At 42.5% G+C, this 26366-nt stretch overlaps 1 protein-coding gene across 5 annotated transcripts in view; it reads left to right on the top strand.

Annotated features, from left to right (window-relative positions):
• The window catches only part of LOC137333039 (cohesin subunit SA-2), a 150056-nt gene that overhangs the window by 44075 nt on the left and 79615 nt on the right, over positions 1 to 26366 (top strand). For 2 of the 5 annotated variants that reach the window (XM_067997128.1, XM_067997127.1), the window contains exons 2-5: positions 5648 to 5802; positions 19682 to 19766; positions 23988 to 24152; positions 24988 to 25084. In XM_067997128.1, coding sequence (XP_067853229.1) covers positions 5759 to 5802; positions 19682 to 19766; positions 23988 to 24152; positions 24988 to 25084 — 391 coding nt within the window. In that variant the 5' untranslated portion in view covers positions 5648 to 5758. Of the gene's footprint in view, positions 1 to 5647; positions 5803 to 19664; positions 19767 to 23987; positions 24153 to 24987; positions 25085 to 26366 lie in introns of all 5 variants that reach the window. The other 3 variants (XM_067997129.1, XM_067997130.1, XM_067997131.1) reach the window with 3 other exon arrangements.

The raw sequence follows: 26366 nt of genomic DNA, 5'->3' as shown, positions 1-26366 counted from the left end.
AACTTGCAAGGCTATAGCGAAAGAGCGAGGGAGTAGGACTAATTGGATAGCTCTTTCAAAGAACCGGCACAGACACGATGGACTGAATGACCTCCTTCTGTGCTGTATCATTCTATGATTCTAAGTGGAGGAAATGATGTATGGTCACACCTGGAACATTGGTACAAAGGCTGCTTGAGGCAAGAATGGAAGCAGAACACTCCAAGTATGCCTGACCAGCTGGAGAGACCTTTGAGCTCCTGACTTGTACAGAGACTGATCCTCAGTAACATGCTTTTTGCCATTGGAAATTTCTCAAATGAACTGTCCAACAACCGACATTTGAAGGTCAGTGGATTCAGCAGATTATGCTTGCAGGTTTCCGCAGGCTTCTGTATCAAGGTGATGAATTTTGGTCAGGTTGTCCACCCATTGAGGGTTGCTATACATCACCAATTCGTGTTTGTGTGTCTGGATCCCCTTTCCCCTCTTAATTCTCGCTTCACCCTCTCTCGCCTCTCGCCCCCCCCCCCCCCAAACCTCCCCTCTGCCTGCCCGTCCGCACCCCCTCGCCCTTTCTCTCGTCTTTATGAAGTAGTTTAATCGGTATGGTTCTTGACTAGCAACCCAGAGGTTGTGAGTTGTAAGTCCATCATAGCAATTTGTGAAATTGAATTCAATAATTCTGGACATTTATATGCTTGCACCAGGAAAAATGAGCATTAAAACTTCAAATTTGTTCGCTAATGTCTTATAGGGTAGGGAATCTACACCGTCTGGCCTACATGTGACACCAGTTCCACAATATTTGCTCGACTCATGCTGCCTCGTTGTAAAGCGATTGTTACAGAACAAAATAACATTGGACAAATCTGTCAACAATGACTCGAGCATTGAATCAGGACAAGGTTTGGACAGTCGCAGGCCAGTTGACTTTAAAAAGACCTCCTCGCTAATGTTTGGCGAGTTGTGCCCAAATTGGGAGAGTTGCCCCACAGACTAGTCAGGTAACAGTCTGCCATAATCGTACAGAAGGGTTGTTGTATCTATCAGCCAATGTTTCAGACTCCTCCATCACTGTCCCTGCATATGATTTGTGCCAACAGTAGGATAGGTCCACTAGAGGTGGGGCACAATTATATATGGTGGACTTGACCCTGGGCCCCATGAAGCCTCATGGTTTCAGGTCAAACTAAGCTAAGGAAACCTGGTGATTTCAATTTACTTCCCTCCAATTTACAAATCAGTATTTTTCCATGTTGAACACCACTCGGAGGGAACACTAAGGGAAGCAACTTTGGGTGTTTGTCCACCTCCAAGAGTGGTACGATACTACCAACTCTTATTGAGCTGGTTGAATCCTAACGGACTTGGCTACCCAAGTATGTCTTATCCACAAATAGCAGAACAATAATAACCCAGCCAGTTGCGGCCCTATCAGCTGCCTTCTACTTCTCGGCAGAGTGATGGAAGGAGTCATCAATAGTACCATCGAGCAACACCTACTCACCAGTAATCTATTCTTCGGAACTCAATTTGTGTTCTGCTCGAAGGACTAGCTTCCAGACGTAATGACAGTCTTGATTCAGGAATGGACACAAGCTGAATGTCAGAGATGCAAGAGTAGCTGCTCTCGACATCAAGACAGCATTCAACCATTTATGGCCCTAAGGAGCCCTCGCAAAACTGAACAGGAAAATTATTCAGTGGGCAGGAGTCCTACCTGACCCAAAGGAAGATGGTCTTGGTTATTGGTGAATCATCACAGGCCAGGACAACACCGCAGGAGTTCCTCAGCTAAGTGTCCTTAATCCAATCATCTTCCATTTCTTCATTAATCTTACCTCTGCCAAAAGGTAAAAAGTTGGGCTGTTCACTGGCAACTCAACAGTACTCAGCCCCATTTACAACACCCCTAATAATGGATCAGCTCATGTAAGTCCAAGGCTGGACCATATCCAGATCCTGCTACAGGCTGACTATTAGCCAGTAACACTTTTGCCTTATTAATGCTAGGCAGTGACTATCTCCAATAGGAAAAGCCCTACCACCTCCCCTGACTTTAAATGGCACCACCCACCACCATTGCAGTCTCCCACCATCAACATCCTACATGGAGGGGCCACCATTGACTAGAAGCTAAGCTGGAATAGCCACACATTAAACGTGGTGACACAAGCAGTACAGAAGCTGGGTATTTTGCGACAGGTGGATCACCTCCTGATCCATCACGGCTTCTCCACTATTTAAAAGGCTCAAGTCAGGAGTGTGATAAAATACTTACTGCTCACCTGGTGGGTGCAGCTGCAAGAACACTCAAGAAACCAAACCCCATCCAGGACAAAGCAGTCTGCTTGATTGACACCCCTGCCACTGGACTCGGCGACCAACCTCAACACTGGTGCACTGTGGCTGCAGTATGTACTATCTGCAACATACATTGCAGCAACTCACCAAGCTTGCTTCAACATCACCTCCCACTCCCATGACTGCTACTACCGAGAAGCGCAAGATCATGGGAGCATCATCACGAAGTTCCCCTCCAACGTTTATCATCATGACTTAGATATATACTGCCATTCCTCCTTCATCACTGGGTCAAAATCCTGGAAATCCTTAGCTAACATTATTGTGGGAGAACCATCAGCAAAAACTAGAGCAGTTCAAAGAGAAGGCTTATCACCACCACCTTTGGGTAATCGGAACGTCAATAAATATGACTTTGCTAGTGTCGTCCCCATCCTGAGAATTTTTTTTAAAACAGCAACAAAATGGCATGTAAAACAATTTTTTCTAATTGTAATTCATTGGCTGTGAAGTGCTCTGGGATATCCCAAGGATATGAAAGGCACTCGTAAATGCAAATTTGTTTGTTTGTTCATTTTGTTGTATGACATTAGCTGAGTAGGTTGATGCACTTAATAATTTAGCATGCCATAACATACTAATTGAACTTCTGGAAAAAGTGCTACAGCAAATGTTAAAACAAATCTTCTAATGCATTCCGTACATCCTTCGATCTATTAATATGTTGAAGATACTTGGGTCTGCACATTTTCTGTTGCTATACTTTTTGTCAACTTTTCCCATTATAAATTCCCATATCCACATATGTAATGGGAAACACCTGTGTAAACTTGTCACACGGTGCAGTCGTGAGTGGTGTAGGTCAAATTTGACTTTTGTCTGAGCCCTGCTGCCATTTTTTTTCCCTCAACTTTCCACAAGATATCTATCTATCTATATCCATCTATCTGTATCTTTAGTTATGAATTGTAAGTCTATGCAGGTAAATAATTTAAAAATTGGCCACTTTCGGCAGGCTCGGGCCATCCCACTCACTATATTCTGGCTATTGCCTGCTGGCGAATTCCCCATGATGCTGGAGCTGCATCAGCATCTCACTCAAGACTCCTGATTTTTTTTTTGCGTGCACATCATTATGCTGCTAAGTTTGTATCCTTTGGGCCTTTACCATGGATGTCCTGTTTGAGCTGGCTGGCCCAATAGCTCCCACCAGTTCTCAGGCTCCTTCCTTGCAGTAGTCCCCCCACCACCCTTTTCAAACTCAGCCTCATGCTCCTCACTTGGTGTGATGTCCCACTGCAGCTGGAACTTTTCCCTCCCTGATAGCTGCAGATGCAATGGCTGCCAGCTTCAACAATGTTGGTGGTAGGGTAAGTTATCGGGGAGAGAGGCTCCAGTGGGCCACCACAACAAGGGAGCCTGAGGCTTGGTGGCATTGGGGAATTTTCAATGTAGCAGCTGTCTGAGCAGGGTGAAGCTCCAGCTCAGTCATTTAAAGTTTTAATTTTTTGGCTTTTATGGTGAGCATTTAAATATACTTTAGACTTGAACTCTACCCATTCCCCTTCTCACTTTTTCTCTCTCCCACTGCCAATCTCCTTTCCATTTTTTTCTTCAACACTCTCTCTCCCTCCCCTTCACTCCCACTATCTCCACTGTTCCTTCCTCTCTACCCCCTCCCTTTTGCCTTACTCATTTCCCCTACCCCTTGCCTTACTCACTCACCTACCCACCCCCCCGCTGTACACGGCCCCTGCTGTACTTGGCCATCCCCTCCCCCCTCCCCCTCCCCCCCCTCCCCCCCTCTCCCCCCCCCTCCCCCTCCTCCCCCTCCCCCCCTCCCACTCCCCCCCCCCCCCCCTCTAGAATCTCCACTCTGTCCTGGCTTATCATATTGGTGTCACTGTTTGGAACAGTGCTGCTGATTCCTCAATTCCAGCTCTGTTTGGGTGTCTTCAAGTGACCAGACCACACCCCCCCCGCTCCCTCCCTAAGTACTTCTAACTCCACTTTACCCTCATAACATACCCTACATCTCTTCCCCTGTCCCCAGCATATAACCCTACTCTACCATCCCTCTCCCCAACCTCTAACTCTGTACTAGCTGTGCCCCACCCGTTGCCCTCCTCAGCCTTTAACCTTGCTTTAAATTCACCTTCCTCTGGCCTCTAACTGTGCTCTGCTTTCTCTTTTTCCCCACTCCCCAACCATGCTGTACCGTTAACCCCCCCCCCCCCCTTTTTCCTCTTTGGTCTCTCAGCCTTGGTCCCCTGTAAATTTGCCATGTTGTAATTATGCTCTTCTACCAGTGGTGCTGCCGCTCCTTCTCTGGGGGAGGATATTATTAAGCTGTGACCGGTTTACATAAGCAATCTCATTTATAAATGCGAATGTAGGAATTTACAATGGAAATATAAAATTAAGGACTGAATGTTTGACTTGAAAATGGGGACTGAATTATGTCAGTATGTCCAGGCCCAATTATCCTCTTGCATTTAACTCCACTTCACCTGAAGGGTACACCCACAATGTGTAGTGCCAAGAGATATTAACTAGTATTGGTTCAAAGATGGTTTTGATGAAGTGCTGTTGATAAACTAAAGCATTGAAGATTCTGCTCTCCAACACTCCTCTCCCCAACAACACATCTTGAATGATGGCTACAGCAAAAAGAAGTTTACTTGACAACTTCCACAGCTGCGTTTACCCATTTCAGAGGAGGTTCCTCAAAACTGCTCCAGCACTGAAAACTTAATGTTCTTAGTTGGCTGCCAATGTGGATCGATATTTCATCTGCATTTGTGTGGGGACCCACCGTTTCATGAAGTTGTATTTGATACGGAGTTAGTAAATTGCACAATCCTGCTAATCTTTCACAGCTTTTTCAAAAAAAAAATCAGTTTTCAACGAGTCCTTGTCCTCTTGAAAGTTTTTGATGCCTACTGGGGAACTGTTTCACATTCAAATGGTCATTCTTCACCTGTCGTCCTAGACAGTGAGTGTTGGCAAACTATAAACTGTAGGCTGTTGCAATCCTGTCATCACCCAGCTCCCACTTTCCAGCAGGTGTTGCTTTAATTTCTCAACAGCAGTGAAACTGTGGCTGATTTCTTCCACCCTGTTCCCACGTGCCATGGGGCACCGAGGCCAATTATGGCTTGCCAATTATAGCTTCCCAATTGCGACCAGTCAGCATTGACCAGGAATCAAACCTGGATTTTCTGATCTGTATAGCTGAGTGCTACACTAGATGTTCCCTTTTCCCGTTGAGCTACTGGAGAGCTGTGTTTACTGTAAAATACAAATGTGAAGAGACTAAAGGGGAGGAAATCAAAAGATTCAGTTTTTTTTTTCTTTTCAGGTTTTGCATTCTGTGACTAGAAGTGACCGTTAGGTTGGAACTGAACACACTGCTGTTGTGAAGTGGGGAGGACAAAGATAATTTATTTTTGTCACGGAAGATGTGTAGGAGATGATAGCTGAACCTGAAATACCCACAGAATTTCATCTCCCTCAGTAAGTTTAAGTAATTCAGCTGCACAATGTTTTCCTTATTATCAGCTGCTAGTCTTGCATGTTTCCCAACTTTGTACAATTAATGTTTCTCTCTCCTTTCTTTAAGCCAGTGGTTTGGTTTGGGGTATAGTTCAGTGGGCCAGTCAAGAGGCTATTCTTCATGTATCAGACCAGACAGTGAGTTTCAGTAGCCTGTTGGACTTTGTGAGACATCACGCCAAACCCAATCCTATACTTCGCATCACAGAACCCTGGTTGATTTGATTTCCCCATCTCAGCCCAAAAGTTATGGAGACTAGTTGTAGCCTTTAACACCACATTAAATGGAGCATTTATTTACTGAAGGTTCAGCATGATTAGACAGAATTTTCAAATTTGAAGCTCTCTGTTCCCTTGCTGATTTATATTTTCACCTCCTGCAGCATTTCACCCTTGTTGGCTCGATAATTGGAATCTTGAATTTTAGCATTTTATTTTTCAACTACCACATACGTCATCAACAATGTGTAATTCCAAATGTTTTAAGATTTCTTATTTATTTCATTTTGTAACTACTTTAAAGGTTAGCCCATTCAGTCTGTGGCCAATGGCCTTAATTCCTCTAGATCAATATGGTCTGACTTGTGGATGTGGGGATTCGTCAATTTCTTGGACCTCTTCCCAACTCTACTCCTATCTTCATCTCATTGGCCTGGAGGTCCTTGAGCTGCTGACCTTTCCCTGGCCTCGATGCTCTATACCAATTATTTTTTAATAGTTTTGAATAAAGTGCCTGTTTGCTGTGAGCTGCAAACAGGCATGAGTACGACCCTTTTTTTGCTTTATGCAGCACTCCTCGGAAATTCCCAGTAGAGACTCCAGGTCCTTCCATCTTGCTTTTCCTGCCTAGGCCTTCAGTGCTATGGCTCCACTCTCCGTCCAGGTGCCCCCACTTACCTCATTTGCTCTAGGTTTTGGAGTAATGAAGTAGAGGATGCAGTGGGGGCTCAGCAATGCTGTGTGAGACCCACTGGCAATGGTTTAATACCCCTTATTAAAATACTGACATTACTTCTAGAGCAGTTTAGTGTTCATATTCCCAATCTTACCTCTGCTTTATTCTTCTCTGTCCAAATCTAAGTACCAAATAACGAATCTAAATCTACTGAAGAGAATGTGATCCTCAAATGTTCATCCTCAAATATCTCATTTTTCAATCTGTGACTATCCATTATGCACAAAGTTAACTTGCTAAATATGGTAGCTTGATATTTTTGATCAAATGGGTGCACAAGAAGCAAAATTTAACATTTCCTTTCACTGTGTAATTTTTTGATGGCAGGTGTGCTACATAAGAACGTAAGAAATAGGAGCAGGTGTGGGCCATACAGCCCCTTGAGCCTGCTCTGCCATTCAATCAGATCATGACTAATTTTCAACCTCAACTCCACTTTCCTGCCCGATCCCCATATCCCTTGATTCCCCTAGAGTCCAAAAATCTATCTATCTCAGCCTTAAATATACTCTGGGATAGAGAATTCCAAAGATTCACAACCATCTGAGTGAAGAAATTCCTCCTCATCTCAGTCTTAAATGGCCGACCCCATATCCTGCAACTTTGCCCTCTAGCTCTAGACCCTCCAGCCAGGGGAAACAACCTCTCAGCATCTACCCTGTCAAGCCCCCTCAGAATCTTGTGTTTCAATGAGATCACCCCTCATTCTTCTAAACTCCAGAGAGTATAGGCCCATTCTACTCAACCTCTCCTCATAGGACAACCCTCTCATCCCAGGAATCAATCTAGTCAACCTTTGTTGCACCAGCTCTAAGGTAAGTATATCCTTCCTTAGATAAGGAGACTCAAACTGTGCACAGTACTCCAGGTGCAGTCTCACCAAAGCCCTGTACAATTGTAGTAAGACTTCCTTACTCTTGTACTCCAACCCCCTTGCAATAAAAGCCAACATGCCATTTGCTTTACTAATTGCCTGCTGTACCTGCATGCTAACTTTTTGTCTTTCTTCTACCAGGACACCCAAATCTCTCTGGACCAACATTTAATAGTTTCTCACCATTTAAAAAAATTTTGTTTTTCTATTCTTCCTACCAAAGTCAATACCCTCACATTTCCCCACATTATATTCCATCTGCCACCTTCTTGCCCAACCACTTAACCTGTCTATATCCCTTTGCAAACTCTGTGTCCTCCTCCCAGCTTACTTTCCCACCTAGCTTTGTATCATCAGCAAACTTCGATACATTACACTCGATCCCTTCATCCAAGTCCTGTCCTCTTCGCTATACAACGTGTCTTGCTGTTTTGCTATCAGACCAGTGTTATTTGGCTTATTAAGCACATTGCTACCAAAAGTAAAAAACAGTCCTTTAAAAATATAACATTTAAAAACTCAGTGTTCTGCCACTGCACACATTGAGGCCATGCACAAAGTACACAATGCGGTGATGTGGTACTTAAGTAACCTATAAATGCTTCTGGATTCTTGTAAAAATCCAGCTTGTTCACTAATGCCTTTCAGGGAAGGGAGCCTGCCTCCCCTATCCGGCCTGGCTTACGTGACTGCAATCCCACATTACATGGTTGATTTCTAAAACTCTCAAGTGGCGTAGTAAGCATCCAGTTGTAAACAATTGCTATAAAGTTCCTAATAAGTAAATAGGATGGACTTATCGGCAATGACTTGGACACAGTGTTGTGATAAGACGGAGGTGGTATCAGCCCAGTTGACTCTGCAAAGTCCTCTTCACTAACATCTGAGAATTGTTGCCCAAGTTGGGAGAGCTGTCTCGCAGATTAGTCAAGTGATAGCCTGCCATAGTCATACTCACAATCATATCTATTGGCCAACATCCCAGACTCCTCCATTATCATCCCTGGGTATTTCCTGTCCCAATGGAGGAAGAGGCTCCGTGAACATCCCATTCTCTACCATGGTGGAGTGAGCATGTGAGTGTTTGCAAGTTTCTTCAGCCAAAAGTGCTGAGTGGGCAATCCTACTCTGCCTCCTACTGAGGTTCTCACCATCATAGATGCCAGTGTGTAGCCAATTTTTTTCACTCCACGTGACGAGAAGTGGCTGAGTTCACTGGACGCAGTGATGGCTATTTGTCCTGACAATATCTTTGCTGTAGTGCTGAAGACCTGTCCACCAGAGGTGGCTGCCCCCACCCCAGTCAAACTATTCCAGTACAACTGTGACGCTCACATTACCAGACAAAATGGAGATTGCCACCCAGCCATCAAGTGACACCTACTCATCAATAACTTGTATACTGCTGCTCAGTTTGGGTTTCACCAGAACCACTCCGCTCTAGACCTTGTTACAACCTTGATCTGGACATGGACACAAGCTGAATGCCAGAGGAGAGGTGCGACTAACTGCCCTTGACATCAAGGTAGCACTTGACCAAGTATGGCACTGAAAAGCCCCAGCAAAACTGAAGTCAGTGGGAGTCGAAGGGAAAACTTCCAGTGGTTGGAGTCATATCGAGGAACGTAGGAAAATGGTTGTGGTTGTCAGATGCCAGTCATTACTGCCCCAGAACATCACTGCAGGAGTTTGCCTGGGCAATGTCCTTTATGCAGCTATCTTCATCTGCTTAATCACTGACTTTCCATCTTTCATAAGGTCAGGAGTGGGGCTGTTCAGTGAGGATTCCACAATGTTCAGCTCCCTTCACAATTCTGCTGATAATGAACAGTCCATGCCAGCCTGCAGCAGACCTGGATAATGTCCAGGCATAGGCTGACAAATGACAGGTGATATCAATGCCAGTTGATGACAGTCTCAAACAAGAGGAAGCCCAACTATCTCCCCTTGACCTTTAATGGCGCCACCACTGCCGAGTCCCCTACCATCAACGTCTTTTATGGCCAGTCACAATTGGCCAGCAGTTGAACTGGGCTAACCGTGGCTACAAGAGCAAGTCAGAGACTCAGTACTCTGTGACGAATGACTCCTCTCCTGAACCCTCAAAGTTCCTGCACTATCTACAAGGGTCAAGTCAGGAGTGTGATGGAATACTCACCACTCGCTTCGATGGGTGCCACCACAATATCAACAACAACTTGAATTTATATAGCGCATTTAACGTAGTAAATGTCCCAAGGCACTTCACAGGAGCGTTATCAAACAAAATTTGACACCGAGCCACATAAGATGATATTCGGACAGGTGACAAAAAGCTTAGTCAAAGAGTTAGGAACATAGGAACCGAAGTAGGCCATTCAGCCCTTTATGCCTGTTCCTCCATTCAATTAGATTATGACTGATCTGTATTTTAACTCCATCTACCTGCTTTGGTTCTGTATTCCTTAATACCCTTTCCTAACAAAAATCTATTGATCTCAGTTTTGAGATTTTCAATTGATCTAGCCTCAACAGCTTTTTGGGGGAAGAGTTTTCCAGATTTCTTCTACCCTTTGTGTGAAGAAGTGCTTCCTGACATCATTCCTGAACGGCCTAACTCTAATTTTAAGGTTATGCCTCCTTGTTCTGAACTCCCCCACCAGAGGGAACAGTTTCTCTCTATCTACCCTATCAAATCCTTTAATCATCTCAAACATCTCAATTGGATCACCCCGGTATCATTCTGGTGAAGCTGTGCTGCAACCCTTCCAAGGCCAATATATCCTTCCTGAGATGTGGTGCCCAGAACTGAATGCAGTATCTAAATGGGGTATAACCAGATCTTTATATAAGTGAACCATAACTTTTTTTTTAACCTGTCCACTAGCTTTTAGTGAGTTCTGTACTTGGACCCCTAAATCTCTCTGCTCATCCACAGTTCCTAGCTTCTTTCCATTTAGGAAATACTCTGATCTATCTTTCTTAGTTCCAGAGTGGATTATCTCTCTCTTTCCTACATTGAACTCCAGCTGCCACAGTTTTGCCAATTCATTTAATCCATCAGTGTCCCTTTGCAACTTTCTGCCCCCTTCTACACTATTTACTGTACCACCTAACTTAGTGTCAGCAGACTTTGATATACAGGTGTATTCCTTCATCCAAGTCATTTATAAACATAGTGAAAAGCTGAGGCCCCAGTACAAATCCCCGGGGGACACCACTAATCACATCCTGCCAATTTGAGTACACACCCACTATCTCAACTCTCTGTCTCCTATCTCCTGACCAATTCCCTGCCCATGATAATAGGTAGGTTTTAAGGAGCATCTTAAAGGAGGTTGAGGGGATTAGGGAGGGAATTCGAGACCTTAGGGCCTAGGAAGCTAAATTCACAGCCGCCAATGGTGGAGCCATGAAAATCGGGGACGTATAAGAGGTCAGAATTGGAGGAGGTTACAGACATAGGGAGGGGCGAAGCCATGGAGGGATTTGAAAACAAGGATGAGAATTTTGAAATGCAAATATTGCCAGACCGGGAGCCAATATAGGTCAATGAGCACAGGGATGATGGGTGAACGGGACTTGTTGCGAGTTAGGATATAGGCAGCAGAGTTTTTGATGAGCTCAAGTTTATGGAGCGTGCAAGGTGGGAGGCTGGCCAGCAGCGCATTGGACTAGTCGAGTCTAGAGGTAACAAAGGGTTGGATGAGGCTTTCAGCATCAAAAAAGCTGAGGCGGGGTGGAGCTGAGCGATGTTACGGAGGTGGAAGTAGGTGGTCTTGTTGATGGCTTCGGTCTTCCCAATATTTAGTTGGAGGAAATTTCTGCTCATCCAGCACTGGATGTTGGACAAGCAGTGCAGATATCGAGAGAGATAGTGGTGAGGTAGAGCCGGGTGTCATCGGTGAACCTGACGTGTTTTCAGGTGATGTCACCGAGAGGCAGCATGTAAACGAGAAATAGGAGGGGGCTGAGGATGGATCCTTTGATTCCAGAGGTAACGGTGTGGGAATGGGAAGAGAAGCCATTGCAGGATATTCTCTGGCTATGACTGGATAGTAAGGAGTAGACAAACAGGGGCAGTCCCACCCAGCTGATCAATGGAGGATAGATATTAGAGGAGGTTGGTGGGTTCAACTGTGTCAAAGGCCGCAGACAGGTCGAAAAGCATGAGGAGGGATAGTTTACTACGGTCACAGTCATATAGGATGTCATTTATGACTTTGCCACATCAAACAAAGGGCTCTTATCAATGACAGAAACCTAATTGGAGGGGTTCAACCATGGAGTTGCGGGATAGATGGGCACAGATTTGGGAGGCGACAACACATGCAAGGACTTTGGAGATATCACTCGAGGCTCAACACCACCCGCAATAGAGCAGTTCAATTGATCGGTGTGCCTGCCATTGGACTCCCTATCCATCCCCGGCACACTGTGCTATAGTATGTATGACCTTCAGGGCACACACTAGCAACTCACCAAGGTTACTTCAATAGCATTTACCTCCCCTGTGACCTCTGCCACCGAGAAGGGCAAGACAATGTCATGGGAACACCATCACTTCCGAGATCCCCTGCAAGTCACACACCATCCTGACTTGGATATATATCATTGTTACTTCATTGTTGCTGGGTTAATGTCCTGAAATTGCTTACTTAACACTATTGTGGGAGAACCATCACCACAAAAATTCCAGTGGTTCAAGAGAAAGCCCACCACCACTTTCTCAGGGCAACTACGGACAGGCAATAAATGCAGCCCGGTCCACATCAGCGGCATCCTGAGGACAAATTAAAAAGATGCTACACGAGTGTATGATAGGCATACCCGAACATTCATCTGTATGGCTTGTCATACCTCACACCTTCAAATAATTGTCCTCAAAACTTCACGAGAGACATGAGCAGTATTATCTCCTCAAGAAAAGAGTACCGAGGCAAAATTCAGCACTTACTTTGGTATCCATGAGATGGAAGTCCTAGACAAACTGAAAGGGCTTAAGTAAAATAAACCCTCAGGTTAGATGGAATTTATCTTGAGTGTTGATGGAGACTAGGGACGACCTCTGAGTCATTGGCCATCATTGAGTCGGTGCACGCTAGTGGGGGATAATAGTAGATTGGAAACACGATAATTTGATACCCATTTTCAAAAAAAGGTTGACTAAACACACACAGACAAGAACAAATTCAATCCCATAGTAAAGTTGTTACCTGTATAACAACCATCTAGGAAGCAAAAGCATGATGGCTTTAGAAGGGGCTGGAGTCGTACCTAGCACAAAGAAAGATGGTAGTGGTTGTTGGAGGCCAATCATCTCAGCCCCAGGACATTGCTGCAGGAGTTCCTCAGGGCAGTGTCCTAGGCCCAACAATCTTCAGCTGCTTCATCAATGACCTTCCCTCCATCATAAAGTCAGAAATGGAGATGTTCGCTGATGATTACACAGTGTTCAGTTCCATTTGCAACCCCTCAGATAATGAAGCAGTCTGTGCCCGCATGCAGCAAGACCTGGACAGCATCCAAGCTTGGGCTGATAAGTGGCAAGTAACATTCGCGCCAGATAAGTGCCAGGCAATGACCGTTTCCAACAAGAGAGAGTCCAACCACCTCCCCATGACATTCAACGGCATTACCATCGCCGAATCCCCCACCATCAACATCCTGGGGGTCACTATTGACCAGAAACTTAACTGGACCAGCCACATAAATACTGTGGCTTCAAGAGTGACTCACCTCCTGACTCCCCAAAGCCTTTCCACCATCTACAAGGCACAAGTCAGGAGTGTGATGGAATACTGTCTACTTGCGTGGATGAGTGCGGCTCCAACAACACTAGAAGTTCGACACCATCCAAGACAAAGCAGCCCGCTTGATTGGCACCCCATCCACCACCCTAAACATTCACTCCTTTCACCACCGGCGCACCATGACTGCAGTGTGTACCATCCACAGGATGCTCTGCATCAACTCGCCAAGACTTCTTCGACAGCACCTCCCAAACCCTCTATCTCTACCACCTAGAAGGACAAGGACAGCAGGCACATAGGAACAACACCACCTGCACGTTCCCCTCCAAGTCACACAGCATCCCGATTTAGAAATATATCGCTGTTCCTTCATCGTCGCCGGGTCAAAATCCTGGAACTCCCTACCTAACAGCACTGTGGGAGAACCTTCACACGGACTGCAGCGGTTCAAGAAGGCGGCTCACCACCATCTTGTCAAGGGCAATTACGGATGGGCAATAAACGCTGGGCTTGCCAGCGACGCCCACATCCCATGAATGAATCCAAAAAAACTCCTGCTTGATCAGCCACCTTGTGTTCTTTCAGGAAATGACAACCCAGGTGGACTGCGGTAGACCCTACGACGCTGTGTAATTAGGCTTCCAAAAGGCATTTGATAAAGTTTCTCACAAAGGCTATTAGTTACGTCCAAAGCTTTGGCGATTCAAGGTAAAATTTAGGTATGGATGAGAAACTGGTTCAAGAGTAGAAAACAGTTAGAGGATTCATGTCTGGGTGGAAGGAATTAAAGTGGAGTGTCCCAGGGCTTGGTGTTGGGATCACTACTGTTTTTAATTTACACAATGACTTGATTCAGAAACAATGCAAAAATTGGTTAGAATTGCAGACCCTGCCAAACCAGGAGGGATAGTAGAATTGAAGGACGCTGCTCAGCAGTTCAAAATGAACTAAATGAAATGTGAGTTGGACAATGTCATATGAAATTTAATGCAGAGCAGTGTAAAGTGCTGCACATAGGTAGGAAAAATGGGCAGTACACGTACTCCATGAGTTTGTTGAAATAACTAAGGACGAGCTTGAAAAAGACTTGGGAGTCTTAGTCAGAAAGCTCAATGAGGTAAATTTTAACCCCCAAGAATGGGAGGGTTGGGGGCAGTTGTGGAGTAAAAATACTCTGTTTTCAGGATACATAAAAGTGCAATGTACCTCAGTGAGACACTTGAGGTACTTAACATTTTGTATATTGGAATAATAACAAATTTAACTTTACCTGAACGGGTTTCCCATCGCTTCTGATTCACGTCAGGTGAAAGCAAGTGGGAAGGGTAGGATCCATGATCCATGCAGCAGGCCTTCCTGCCTGACAGCCAGCCAATCAAGCTGGCTGTCGGGCGCAAAACCCGGAAGTGCATTTGATGGACCTCATTAGCAATCACGACCTGCTCACTTACATTCCGGGATTTGCACCCGGAAATCACCCTCTTTCCCCCCCCCACCCCCCCCCAGCTCCTTTCCAGGCTGGAAGTTAAAATTTACCCCAGTATGTCCAATGAATTCAGAGCAACAATCAACAAACCAACAGAATTTTGAACTACATTGCCAAAACAGTAATGTGCAAGTCAGAGGAAGCTGTGATTAAACTTTACATTCTCTGTTCAGAGCGCTCCTTGAGTACTGTCTAATGTTGATCGCTGAGAAATGAGGGACACATTCAAGCACTGGAAGCATTGCAGAGAAGTGCCACAAGGCTGATCATTTGTGTTAGGGGTTTAATTAATGAAGTAAGGCTTGAGAGCTTTCAACTGATAAGGAGTTGTCTGAGAGATTATCCTATGGGGATATACAAGTAAATGGTATGGACTAGGTTAGTCTGGAATGCTACTTTGAATTAAGTTGCAAGGGGGAACAGCTTCAAACTAGTAAAAGGTAAATTTAGGACTGGTATCAGGAAGTTCTTCACACAAGGAATGACTGACATTTGGAATGGACTTTCAGATGTCCAAAAATTGTCACTTGGAAAAATATGGCTTAATAATTGACAGCCAGCAGATTTGTTAAAGGCAAATCGTGTTTGATGTAGTAACAGAGAGGGTTGATGTTCTGCACATGGACTTTCAAAAGGCATTTGATAAAGTACCACATAATAGACTTGTTAGCAAAATTAAAGCCCATTGGATTAAAAGGACATTGGCAGCGTGAATATGAAATTGGCTGAGACAGAAAGCAAAGAGTAGTGGTGAACAGTTGTTTTTCAGACTGAAGGGAAGTATATAGTGGTATCCCCACACAAAGCTTGGAATTGTTGTAAACAGTGAGGAGGATAGTAACAGACTTCAGGAGGACATAAACATTGGTGAAATGGGCAGACACATGACAGATGCAATTTAACACAGAGCAGTGTAAAGTAGTGCATTTTGGCAGGAAGAATGAGGAGAGGCAATATAAACTAAATGGTACAGTTTTAAAGGGGGTTCAGGAACAGAGAAACTTGGGGGTGTATATGAAGGTGGCAGGACAAGTTGAGAATGCTGTTTTTAAAGAAAAAAAGCATACAGGATCCATGGCTTTATAAGCAGAGGCAGAGTACAAAAGCAAGGAAGTTATGTTAAACCTTTATAAATCACCAGTTAGGCCCCAGTTAATCACTGGTTAGGAGTATTGTGTCCTAATTCTGGGCACCACATTTTAGGAAGGATGTCAAGACTTTAGAGAGGGTGCAGCCAAACAATCCCTCTGGCACTGGAAATTAACTTTTAAAAATGTGGAGTCTCATTACTCCTGATTTTAATAGCTTTTGGACATTTTTTATTAAATGCAAACATTTTTAAAAATGTTTTTTTTCCTTTTTCTGTACCGAGGATGCGGGACTTCAGTTACGTGGAGAGACTAGAGAAACTGGGGTGGCTCTCCCTAGAGCAGAGAAGGTTAAGGGGAGATTTAATAGAGGTTTTCAAAATCATGAAAGGTATTGATAGAGTAAATAAGGAGAAACTGTTTCCAGTGACAGAAAGGCCGGTAACCAGAGGTCGCAGATTTAAGGTGATTGACAAAAGAGCCAGAGGCGAAATGAGAAGAAATTATTTTACGCAGTGAGTTGTTATGATCAGGAATGCACTGCCTGAAAGGGTGGGGGAAGCAGATTCAGTAATGACTCTCAAAAGGGAACTGGATAAATACTGAAGGGGAAACATTTGCAGGGCTATTGGTAAAGCTCAAGGGAGTGGGACTAATTGGATAGCTCTTTCAAAGAGTTGGCACAGGCACGATGGGCTGAATGGCCTCCTTTTATGCTGTATCATTCTATGAGATAGAGTAATGGAGGCCAAAAATTGAAATCATTTAAGAAACAATTAGATGCAGCAGTGGGGGGACCACAGGGTCTTTCTGAATGGATGAATTGAGTTGGTCCAAAAGGCTTTCCTCACCTGTCAGGATCTGGTGAATTGTGCACAGCTGATTGTGTGGAAATCAATGCTGTTAATAATTGCATACACCAAAGCCCTGATGACTGGCAAGATCCAAAATATAAGAAGGATTATTTGATGAAAGCAGTTCTAGGCCACATTCATTGTTTGTATATGTTTAGTAAATAAAGCTTGCTGTGTAACTTGACATTTCCAGTATCAGGTGATAAAACTGCTTCCCAGACTGATACTAATGAGGCAAAATATTCTGTCTTTCACTTCATTATATTAGGAGCATGTGCTTGCTCTGCATTGTCATCGTATATTGAATTGGAGTATCTGGCATGTATTGTCTATTAAATCAGGCAAACGAGTGCGAAAACATAGTACGTATGATCAGGAGACAGGAAACTTTGAAGAATAAAAATACTGTGAGAAGTTGGGTAATAAAGCAAGAGCACAGCACTGGGATTCATTTGTACCTGGCCCTGGAATTCTTCCTATTTCTGCCACGATATCCTTTTGTTCAGTGCGGCAACTTCCTTGAAATGCGACTTCAAAAAACAGCCGTGTTCTTTCCCGGGCTATGAGAGCGGGGAAAGGATCTCTATGCCCCTCAACCAATCAGTTTGAAACAAGCCACATTGAGCGAACCAGGAAGTGAAACTCATTGACAAGAGTGCAGACAAAATCAAGAAGTGCCTGATATGGTTAGTAAATGTACAATAAAGTGAGATGGAGGAAGACAAATGAAGATTAAAAGCCTGGGATGAAAGAGACAGAAAAAGTTTTTAAAAAAACTTTAAAAAAATCTTTACATTTAAAAAAAAAATGTCCAAAAGCTATTAAAATCAGGAGTAATGAGACTCCATATTTTTAAAAGTTAATTTCCAGTGCCAGAGTGATTGTTTGGCAGCCATTATTATTTACTACACCATTAAAAGTTAGTTTAGACCTAAAAAACTCATCTTACTTTTTTGTGGCAAGGTTAGTTAGTTTCCAGCTAGGCAGGAGACCAAGTTTGGGCTGGTCCATTCATTGCAGCTGGCAAAGTCCCCTTAACGCAAAGCTTTCAATCACCAATGAATCAGGAAGAGTAAATTCCGGATTTCTGCGTTTCACTGTGCATGTGCACTCTCTGGAACTTGCTCTTCCATTTTCGCTGAAATAACGATGAGCCCTGTTAGGTTCACTGTTATTTGAAGAGCAATTTCGGGGCCATTGTCTAAAGAGCACGCTGATTCTTCGAAGATTTGGTTGAAGGAAATCTGCCTCCTACGTGAGATTTGCAAATATTAAATTGGCTGTAAGAAAATGTTTTATGTGGCTTTCTATCATTGCAGTCTTGCCTTTTGGAACAGCCCATGATTACATAAAATTCAAGATGGCTGCTAGTGACATTTTAACTTTCTTGCAATTACATCTTTAGCTGATTGCAGTTGGACTGACTTGTATGCAACTCTGGTGTCTATAGCCAGTATTTAAATTAGAGACGTCAGATAGAAAATTGATCTGAAAAGCTAGTAGACAGGTTGATTTTGTCTTCTAATTCCCAGTTCAGCTGTGCTTGTCAAGTCAGTTTTGCAAGTGAAGTAACCTTGTACTGCATTTCACTGTGTTGAAAAGCATTGATAACGACTGCAATCATTTAAATGGCGGAACTGCCTTCTGCTTTATTCTCCTGCCTTCCTATCCAAGTCTCTAATCTTGTGTGGTTCAGGAGTCAAAATACATCTCTCGGTATGGATGGTTCCAGCGTTGTCATTAGTGTTTCTATAAAACTTAATGTTCATGTAGCTGCATTCCAAATATTTTTTTCACTAATGTCTTATCCCTTTGAAGCACTTGCCTTTTCTACCAGTTGAGCTGAGAGCTGGGAAGCCTTAATCAAAGAAGAAAGAGAAGTTGAAATTAATATTGATACAAGGTTTCACATTAGTTACCTTTCTGAGATTATTCTTTTCTTATTTTTCAGAGGGGCAAGTCTAATTGATCAAAACCACCAGCCTTCCCAAATATATTACTACTGGGCATCATTTGTTCTCTTTCCATTCCAATTGTTTTTTTTACAGCCAGGAAATCTGTTTACAGGCCTCTGACAATGTTGCTATGCATCTAATTGCCCTAAAATGCCCCAAATTGAGCCTTTGCATATCTCCTCTCTTCCTTCCCCTGCCCCCATCCCCCAATCCAAAAATTCACACAATGAGGATTTATAGTCACACATCTGCAACTTTCTACTCCGTGGTGAATGTGTTTTTACACAACATACGTTGCATCACCATCATGCATGGAAAAGTAGATTCCTCTAACCTAAACAAAAAAGTTCCTGAAGGACGTGATCAATTATAACAATTTAACTCCAGTTGTACTTGATTTCTTTTTGCTGAGTCTTTGCCGGTCCTCCTGTTTTCTTTGCAGTTTATATCAGTATATAGAAGGTGGTAGTCATCAGTGAGTAGTTCACAAGCAATTTTTTTTCTCTTTCCGGGGATTTAAAAATAGCTTGTGTGGATAATTTTATGTGCATGATATATGCCCAGCAGATAGATCTGTAGTGAAGCTAAAATACCTTGTTTTAAATCTGTTCAGTGGATCTCTGATCCCAACATTTGGCTGCCCATGAATTTTATTCCTGTTGCTATTTTATCTAATTATTACACAATATAAAGATCAGTTACATGTATAAAGTGATTTATTGTATATGACATGGCCATACACAATCACATAACACTTATCGATTAATGTATTTTGCCGGTGATGCATTTCGAATTAGTAGCTATTTTATATTGCTAAAATTTTTGCTGGCAAATTAAATTCTTATTTGGAGGGATTGACTTATTAATAGTGATGGCCAGATTAACTTTGTTCACAGGGAGACTGAAACACATTTCTCCTCTGATACTGATTTTGATGACATCGATGGAAAAACTTACAATCCAATCAAGGTGAAAAGCACTGTAAGTTTATTAGTCAATTTGTTGACTAGTTTTTGAGTGTAATTATTGTAGAATCATAGAATGGTTATAGCACAGAAGGAAACCATTTGGCCCATCAATCCTATGCCGGCTCATTGTAAGAGCAATCCAGTTAGTTCCTTCCCCCGCTCTTTCCCTGAAGCCCTGCAAATTTTTTCCCTTCAAGTATTTATCCAATTCCTTTTTGAAAGCCGCGATTGAATCTACTTCCACCACCCTTTCAGGCAGCGCATTCCAGATCATAACTACTTGCTGTGTTTAAAAAAAAAAGTTTTTCCTCATGTCGCCTTTGGTTCTTTTGCCAATCACCGTAAATCTGTGTCCTCTGGTTCTCAGCCCTTCCGCCATTGGCAACAGTTTCACTTTATTTATTAGCAGTGATGGATAGCTTTTCTAAGGGCTTGACTTTGCAATCAAAGATTATAGTATTCATGAGACTGATTCTAAATCTGAAGATCTGATCCAACATTCTGTGCACAGGTCTCCATAGAACATTGGGGAATAGAGATACAACCTCTCTGTGTCATCAGAGACAATTGGAAGCCATGTTGGGTTGGGAAATCTGTATCACCAGCCTTCAGCATAGTTTTCAGGATCCTGCGGTGTGGAGTGGTCTCTGGCCAGTCCAAATTTATGGCCCTCACTGTTTCCTATGGAGTTGTTTTCTCATACATAGAGACACTCCATATTGTTGATGCCACTGCAGAAGCCCATCAAGGTTTTCACAGGCAGTAAACACGTCAAAGAAAATTCCAATGAGTACATTTTTTTTAATACAACAGTAGAGTACTTTGAAAAAAACTCTCCCTTAGACTTACCTCCCCATTGAAACATTCAAATTCTCATGTATCTAGAGTCAATCTGATCTAATTGCTACAGTTTACACTTTACACCGGCCTCTTGCGCATCCCCAATTTTCTTTGCTCTACCGTTGGCGGCCGTGATTTTAGTCGTCTAGGCCCTAAGCTGTAATGTTGTTGTGACTCAGAAAAGGCTGTACCTTTGTCACATCCTGTGGTTTTAGACTTCATCTGCTGTTGACGGCACTCTCTTGTAAAAAGCTGTTGACTCTGGAGATCAGACGGAATTGGAGACCCACATTTTCATTGATCCCAAAAACTGCTATTAGTCTCCATGTACCTTTTGATGATGAGATTCTTTTCTTGAGCAGCCGCATCTTTAAATGTGAACAAAAGAGAAGGGTAGGTGGAGGTGATGGAGAGCATTGTTTCCCTGCAGCACTTGATATAAAAGTGCCAGAAAGAAACTAGTGCAGAGAGAAAAACAGAAGTGTAGGAATAGAGAATAATAAAGGTAGTTTTGTTACCACAAAGCATGGCTGTAGTTTTACATGATTTTTTCCCTATCGTTTCCACAACTTCTGAAATTTTTATCTTGTCTAAACCATGGATTTTCCCCAAAAAACGGCAAAATTACAGCCTTCATTACATTAATTGTGGAATTGCCTGTTTTCTTTGAAAAGGCTATTTGACATTGTTCAGTTTAGCCCAGCTCAATAACTGATTATGGATATTTTTACAACACACTAGGTAAACTTCAGTTGTAGTGCTACAGATTAATATTTTTTGGTTCAGTGTATTTCTCTAACCCATAAGCATTTTCAACTTCGCAAATGAGCCTTTTAAATCAATGAGGAGAACGATTCAGTAAAATCTATATTTTAATATTAAGTCCTATTTAAATTTATAGGACAGAGAATTTATGAAAAAAATAAATGTAAATTCTGGTTCGGAAATGCTGCTGAGGTTCTGCTTCTGTATTTTCTATTGTAAATGTGTTTTTGCAGATGTAATGGAGAAAAAGAAAGGTATTATGAAAATCTGGAAAACAAACTCAGTAGTAGGTTTCATTGGGTTTTTATATTTGTAGTGGCAAGTACTTTTCTGACCCTTGAGAATTGATTCCAAAACACCATAATGTGTTAAAATTTAAACCTTACGACCATTTGCTGCTGTAATGGTGGTGAAAAACACAGCACTGGAATTACACTTTTTAATGGGGACTACAGAACTTTAAAACAACTTTATTCTTCATACACCATGACTGTGAACCTAGATCATCAGGGATGCGGGGTGCAGAAATCATGAGAGACCGTGTCAATTATGTGAATTTTCCTGTGCATTTACAGCTTTGTTTTTCTTACCAGTTTTCAACAGTAGACACTCTCCTGTAGTTCTTGTCAGAAGTCTGCTACAGTAATAGCCCTTTTATCTCTAGTGCCTTATTACATTTGGTGATGTCTGTTGTCATTTTGTTGGATAAGAAGTTCTCTGGCTTTTGAATACTGCTCCTAGTCCAGTTAGGCTACATTAAGTGCTGAAAATGTCTGCAAACATGACACAGTAACTTTTTCTGCCAGGATCTATTTAATTAGGCTGCAGGGCTCATCCAATGGCTTACTTGAGTTCATCCAGTGAATGGATAAGCCATACAGACAAGGAGGGTCTCATTGGAACCATTCAGGCCCTCGAGCTTGTTCCGCCATTCAATTAAATCATGGGAGGCCTGTAACTCAACTCCATTTACCCACCTTTGTTGCATACCTCTTGATACCCTTACCTAACAAAAAATCTGTTGATCTCAGTCTTGAAAATTTCAATTGACCCAGCAGTCACAGCCTTTGGGGGAGCGAGTTCCAGATATCCACTGCCCTTTGTGTGAAAAAGTGCTTCCTGATTTCACTCCTAAATGACCTAGCTCTAATTTATGATTAAGACCTCTTGTTCCAGATTCCTACCAGAGGAAATAGTTCATCTATCCTATCAAATCCCTTAATCATTTTAAATACCTTGATTAAATCATCCCTCAACCATCTAAACCCGAGGGAATACAAGTTTATGCAACCTGTCCTCGTAATTTAACCCTTTAAGTCCTGGTATCGTTCTGGTGAATCTGCATTGTACCCCTTCCAAGGCCAATATATCTTTCCTGAGGTTTAGTGCCCAAAACTGAACGCAGTACTCCTTGTGGGGTCTGACCAAAGCTCTGTACAACTAAGGCATCACTTCCTCACTTTTTTGACCTTAAGTTTTGAATTCTAATCCCTTTCATATAATGGTCAACATTCTATTGGTGTTTCTGATTACTTCTTGTACCTTTGCACGAGCTTTTAGTGATTTGTGTACATGGACACACATGCTCCTCTACAGCTCCTAGTCTCTCACCATTAAGAAAATATTCCGATTTGCCTTTCTCCAATCCAAAGTGCATGACCTTACACTTCCCTACATTGAACTCTATCTGCCGTAGTTTTGCCCACTCACTTAGTCTCTTAGTCTTCCTATGTCCCTTTGTAGCTTCCTGCCCCCATCTGCACAGCTTAATGTGCCTCCTAACTTAGTGTCATCTGCAAACTTGGATATACAACTCTCTTCATCCAAGTCTTTCAGGCTTGATACCAGCCTGTACTGAATTCGCTGGGTTTGCAATGGAGGTACTGCAATTAGCCTCAATCTGCGGGTTAGGGAGGGGAAAATCAACTCTGGTCCCTGATTGTGATTGATATTGAGTAAACACTGCTGGAAGTGTATAAGTATGGATGAGAACACATGAATAGTGCACACTTGGCTAATGCACTGGGTCTCCAACAAGGAATGGACGCGTCAGGAGGCGCTTGAAGGTGGTCTCTGAATGAATCCCGATATGGATTTGTACGAGGGACACTACAGGCTGAACAATGCTAAGTGGAACAAATAATCAAAGTGAGTCCCTCTAGCCCCAATGATGACAAATCACAGGTGATATGAAGCTTAAAGAGGAATCCTGTAAACAATTGGAAAGATTTTGAAATATTCAAACATGTTGCCACTACTACTCAGTATAGGAGCCCTTTTTCTGCTCAGAGCTAACCAGTAAGATCCCAGGCAGAGAGGGCTGCCACCCAGACCTAATAATCCCTGATGGGTTCTAGTCAAAGAGTGATGAATTAGCGATGCTTCAGTTGTACCAGGTAGATGTGTGGATTTTTTAATTCATTTTAATAATGGAGATGCTCGTAGCAGGCAGCAACTTTTTTTTTGAAGGATGCAACAGTTTTATAAAATATAGTTGAGTAATTTTTAATGTTAAGTGGTTCTATTTTGGTTGCACACAAACACTATCATTAATGATAAGGTAACTTTCCTATAATTTAGGTGATATTGTAATGTTAATTTGCGTAAAAATCTTATTTTTAACTTTTAGTCAGGCAAAAAGGCAAAAAAAGTCTCAGGAGAGAAAGGAAAAAGTGGAAATGGTGCAAAATCTGCGACAGACATGAACCGGATGAATGGACATCACCAACAGAATGGTGGAGTGGAAAACATGATGCTATTTGAAGTTGTGAAATTGGGCAAGAGTGCAATGCAGGTAAAGTTTGATAGATGGCGTGATTGAGGAATTAACTTATTTTCAAGTGCAGGAAAATGACTTGTGCCTATGAAACCTTCAGAACTATCCAACTGCATGCAGGTGGTATATCATTGCTGCTAGTCTCATAAAGCCCCACTTCATAGTCAAGCAAATTTGCAGTGCAATACTGTAAAGAGGCTGTTGCAGCATGTGTCAGTTTTACTTGCCACTTTCTGTACAAATAACAAACACAGATGCTGCAAGAAGCTGCAACACTGGGTTTTAAGGAGCTGTTTGCAGTTCATTTCTGTTTAGTGTTGGCAAGCTGATGGAGCAATAGCAACACACCAAAGTGATGGTGAAGGCAGAATAATTTCTATTTTATTGTTGGTGAAGCTACAGTATCCTTTTATCAACTATAATACATATCAACTTTTGGCCCATTTTGTGGCATCAATTGATTAAGGAAGGTACTTGGTTTGCCTGGACTTGCTTATATGCTGAAACTGAACTGACTTTTTAAGAAGATGAGACTAGACTAACATCCTAGTTTGGCAGGGTGCATAAAGTCCCATTACCCTTCAGCCCCTCTCCCCCATCTGTCGCACGCGCGCTCTCTCCTTTTTCCCCCACCCCCTCTCCGTCATCTCCCCATCACTATCCTTTGATCCTCTTTTTCTGTTCTTTCCCTTTCTTCCCTCTTTCCCCCATCTCTTTTCTCCGCCCCCCCCCCCCACCAACCTCATAAATATTTGTCTTTTGATAATACTTTTGGCTAGATGTAAGGCTGTTATCTTTTTAAAAAAGTAAATTTGGAACAATGTTTAATGTCTTCTCTCTTCTGTTTTTATAGTCTGTTGTAGATGACTGGATAGAATCCTACAAGCATGACCGGGATATAGCACTTCTTGATCTCATAAATTTTTTCATTCAGTGTTCGGGCTGTAAAGGTGGGTTGTATTCATTTTAAAAGTTAAATTATGTTCGAATCTGTTGATCAGAATAGAGCCTGAGCACCTCTCCTTGGTGTTTCCAGTGATTTTGATAATATTGCATTTAGCTTTCTATCTAAAAGAAGGGGAGTTAGTCACTGAAAGCATATATAGATACAATTGGTCAGTGGACAGGCAAAGGTATTTTTTCTTCATTGCTAAGAAAACCAAGTTAGTACATTTATCAAAAACTCAAATGTGATGTTACTCAACCTCTGGCCTTTTTGTAAGGATCCAAGTTCTTGTTCAGCATTTTCATTTAATTGTACCATTGATATCCTGAGGGAAATTGATGGCTGGAAACCTGAAGTTGATATTCTCAGGAAAGCTTGTCCATACTTGCCACAGCCCAGAATGTCAGTGTTCTATAAAGTCTATATTTGCTTAGTAAAAATACATGGTTGCCCTCTGGCAGCAGAAATCCATTTCTTCCTGTCAATATCCCAAATGCAAAGCTGTTAGGATTGTTGGACTGAAGCAAGATGTTAGGCGAGGGTTACAGAAGCAAGGCAGGTAGATGGAGTTAAGATACAGATCAGCCATGATCTTATTGAATGGTGGAACAGGCTTGAGGGCTGAATGGCTACTATTGTTCCTGTGTTAACATTCCAGGTCAGAGTCCATTCACTGGAGAGATGTAGCCAGGGCATGTTGATTCACAACCAGAGTCTGCGATTCTCAGCCAATTTCAGACGATTAGAAGAGGCAAGCATTTTTTGTGAAACAATGAAATGAAAATACACAACTGTAGTGGTGCTGCTTTCCTCTTCCCCAGTCCAAGAAAAATAAATAAGATGTGATTGGCTGCTAAAAGAGTTGCTGAAACTTAAACCAAAGTGATAATTTCATGCCAGGAACACAGTTTTAGTGTAGGTGCATAAATCTAAAAAGTACATATGAATAACAGCCTTTTTTTGTCTCTGTTACTCTCTTACAAACATTGTTGTCACCTGCAGTATTTTTCCTCGTGTGCAGAAATTAAATGTTAAGTTAATGGTTACTTTCTGAACCAGGGTTGTTGAGGTTTGCATTCAACACTGGAGTACTTCAGCTTGCCTATTGGAATCCAGTACAAATTCTTCAGAGTTGCTATCAGCAGCCACAGTGGCAGAGTTTTTAAGACAGCTCTCATGGTTACAATTGCTGTGTGCTGTTCTACTGTATGCTGCACATATGTCTCTGATGCAGTCTCCAAGTAAGCCCATACAGTTACTGGGATTTATCCAATGTCACAATTCCA

This window comes from Heptranchias perlo, chromosome 15 (genome assembly GCF_035084215.1).
Source record: "Heptranchias perlo isolate sHepPer1 chromosome 15, sHepPer1.hap1, whole genome shotgun sequence".
Taxonomy (NCBI): Eukaryota; Metazoa; Chordata; class Chondrichthyes; order Hexanchiformes; family Hexanchidae; genus Heptranchias; species Heptranchias perlo.
The sequence above is the reverse complement of the archived record's forward strand: the minus strand, read 5'-3'. Positions and strand labels throughout refer to the sequence as shown.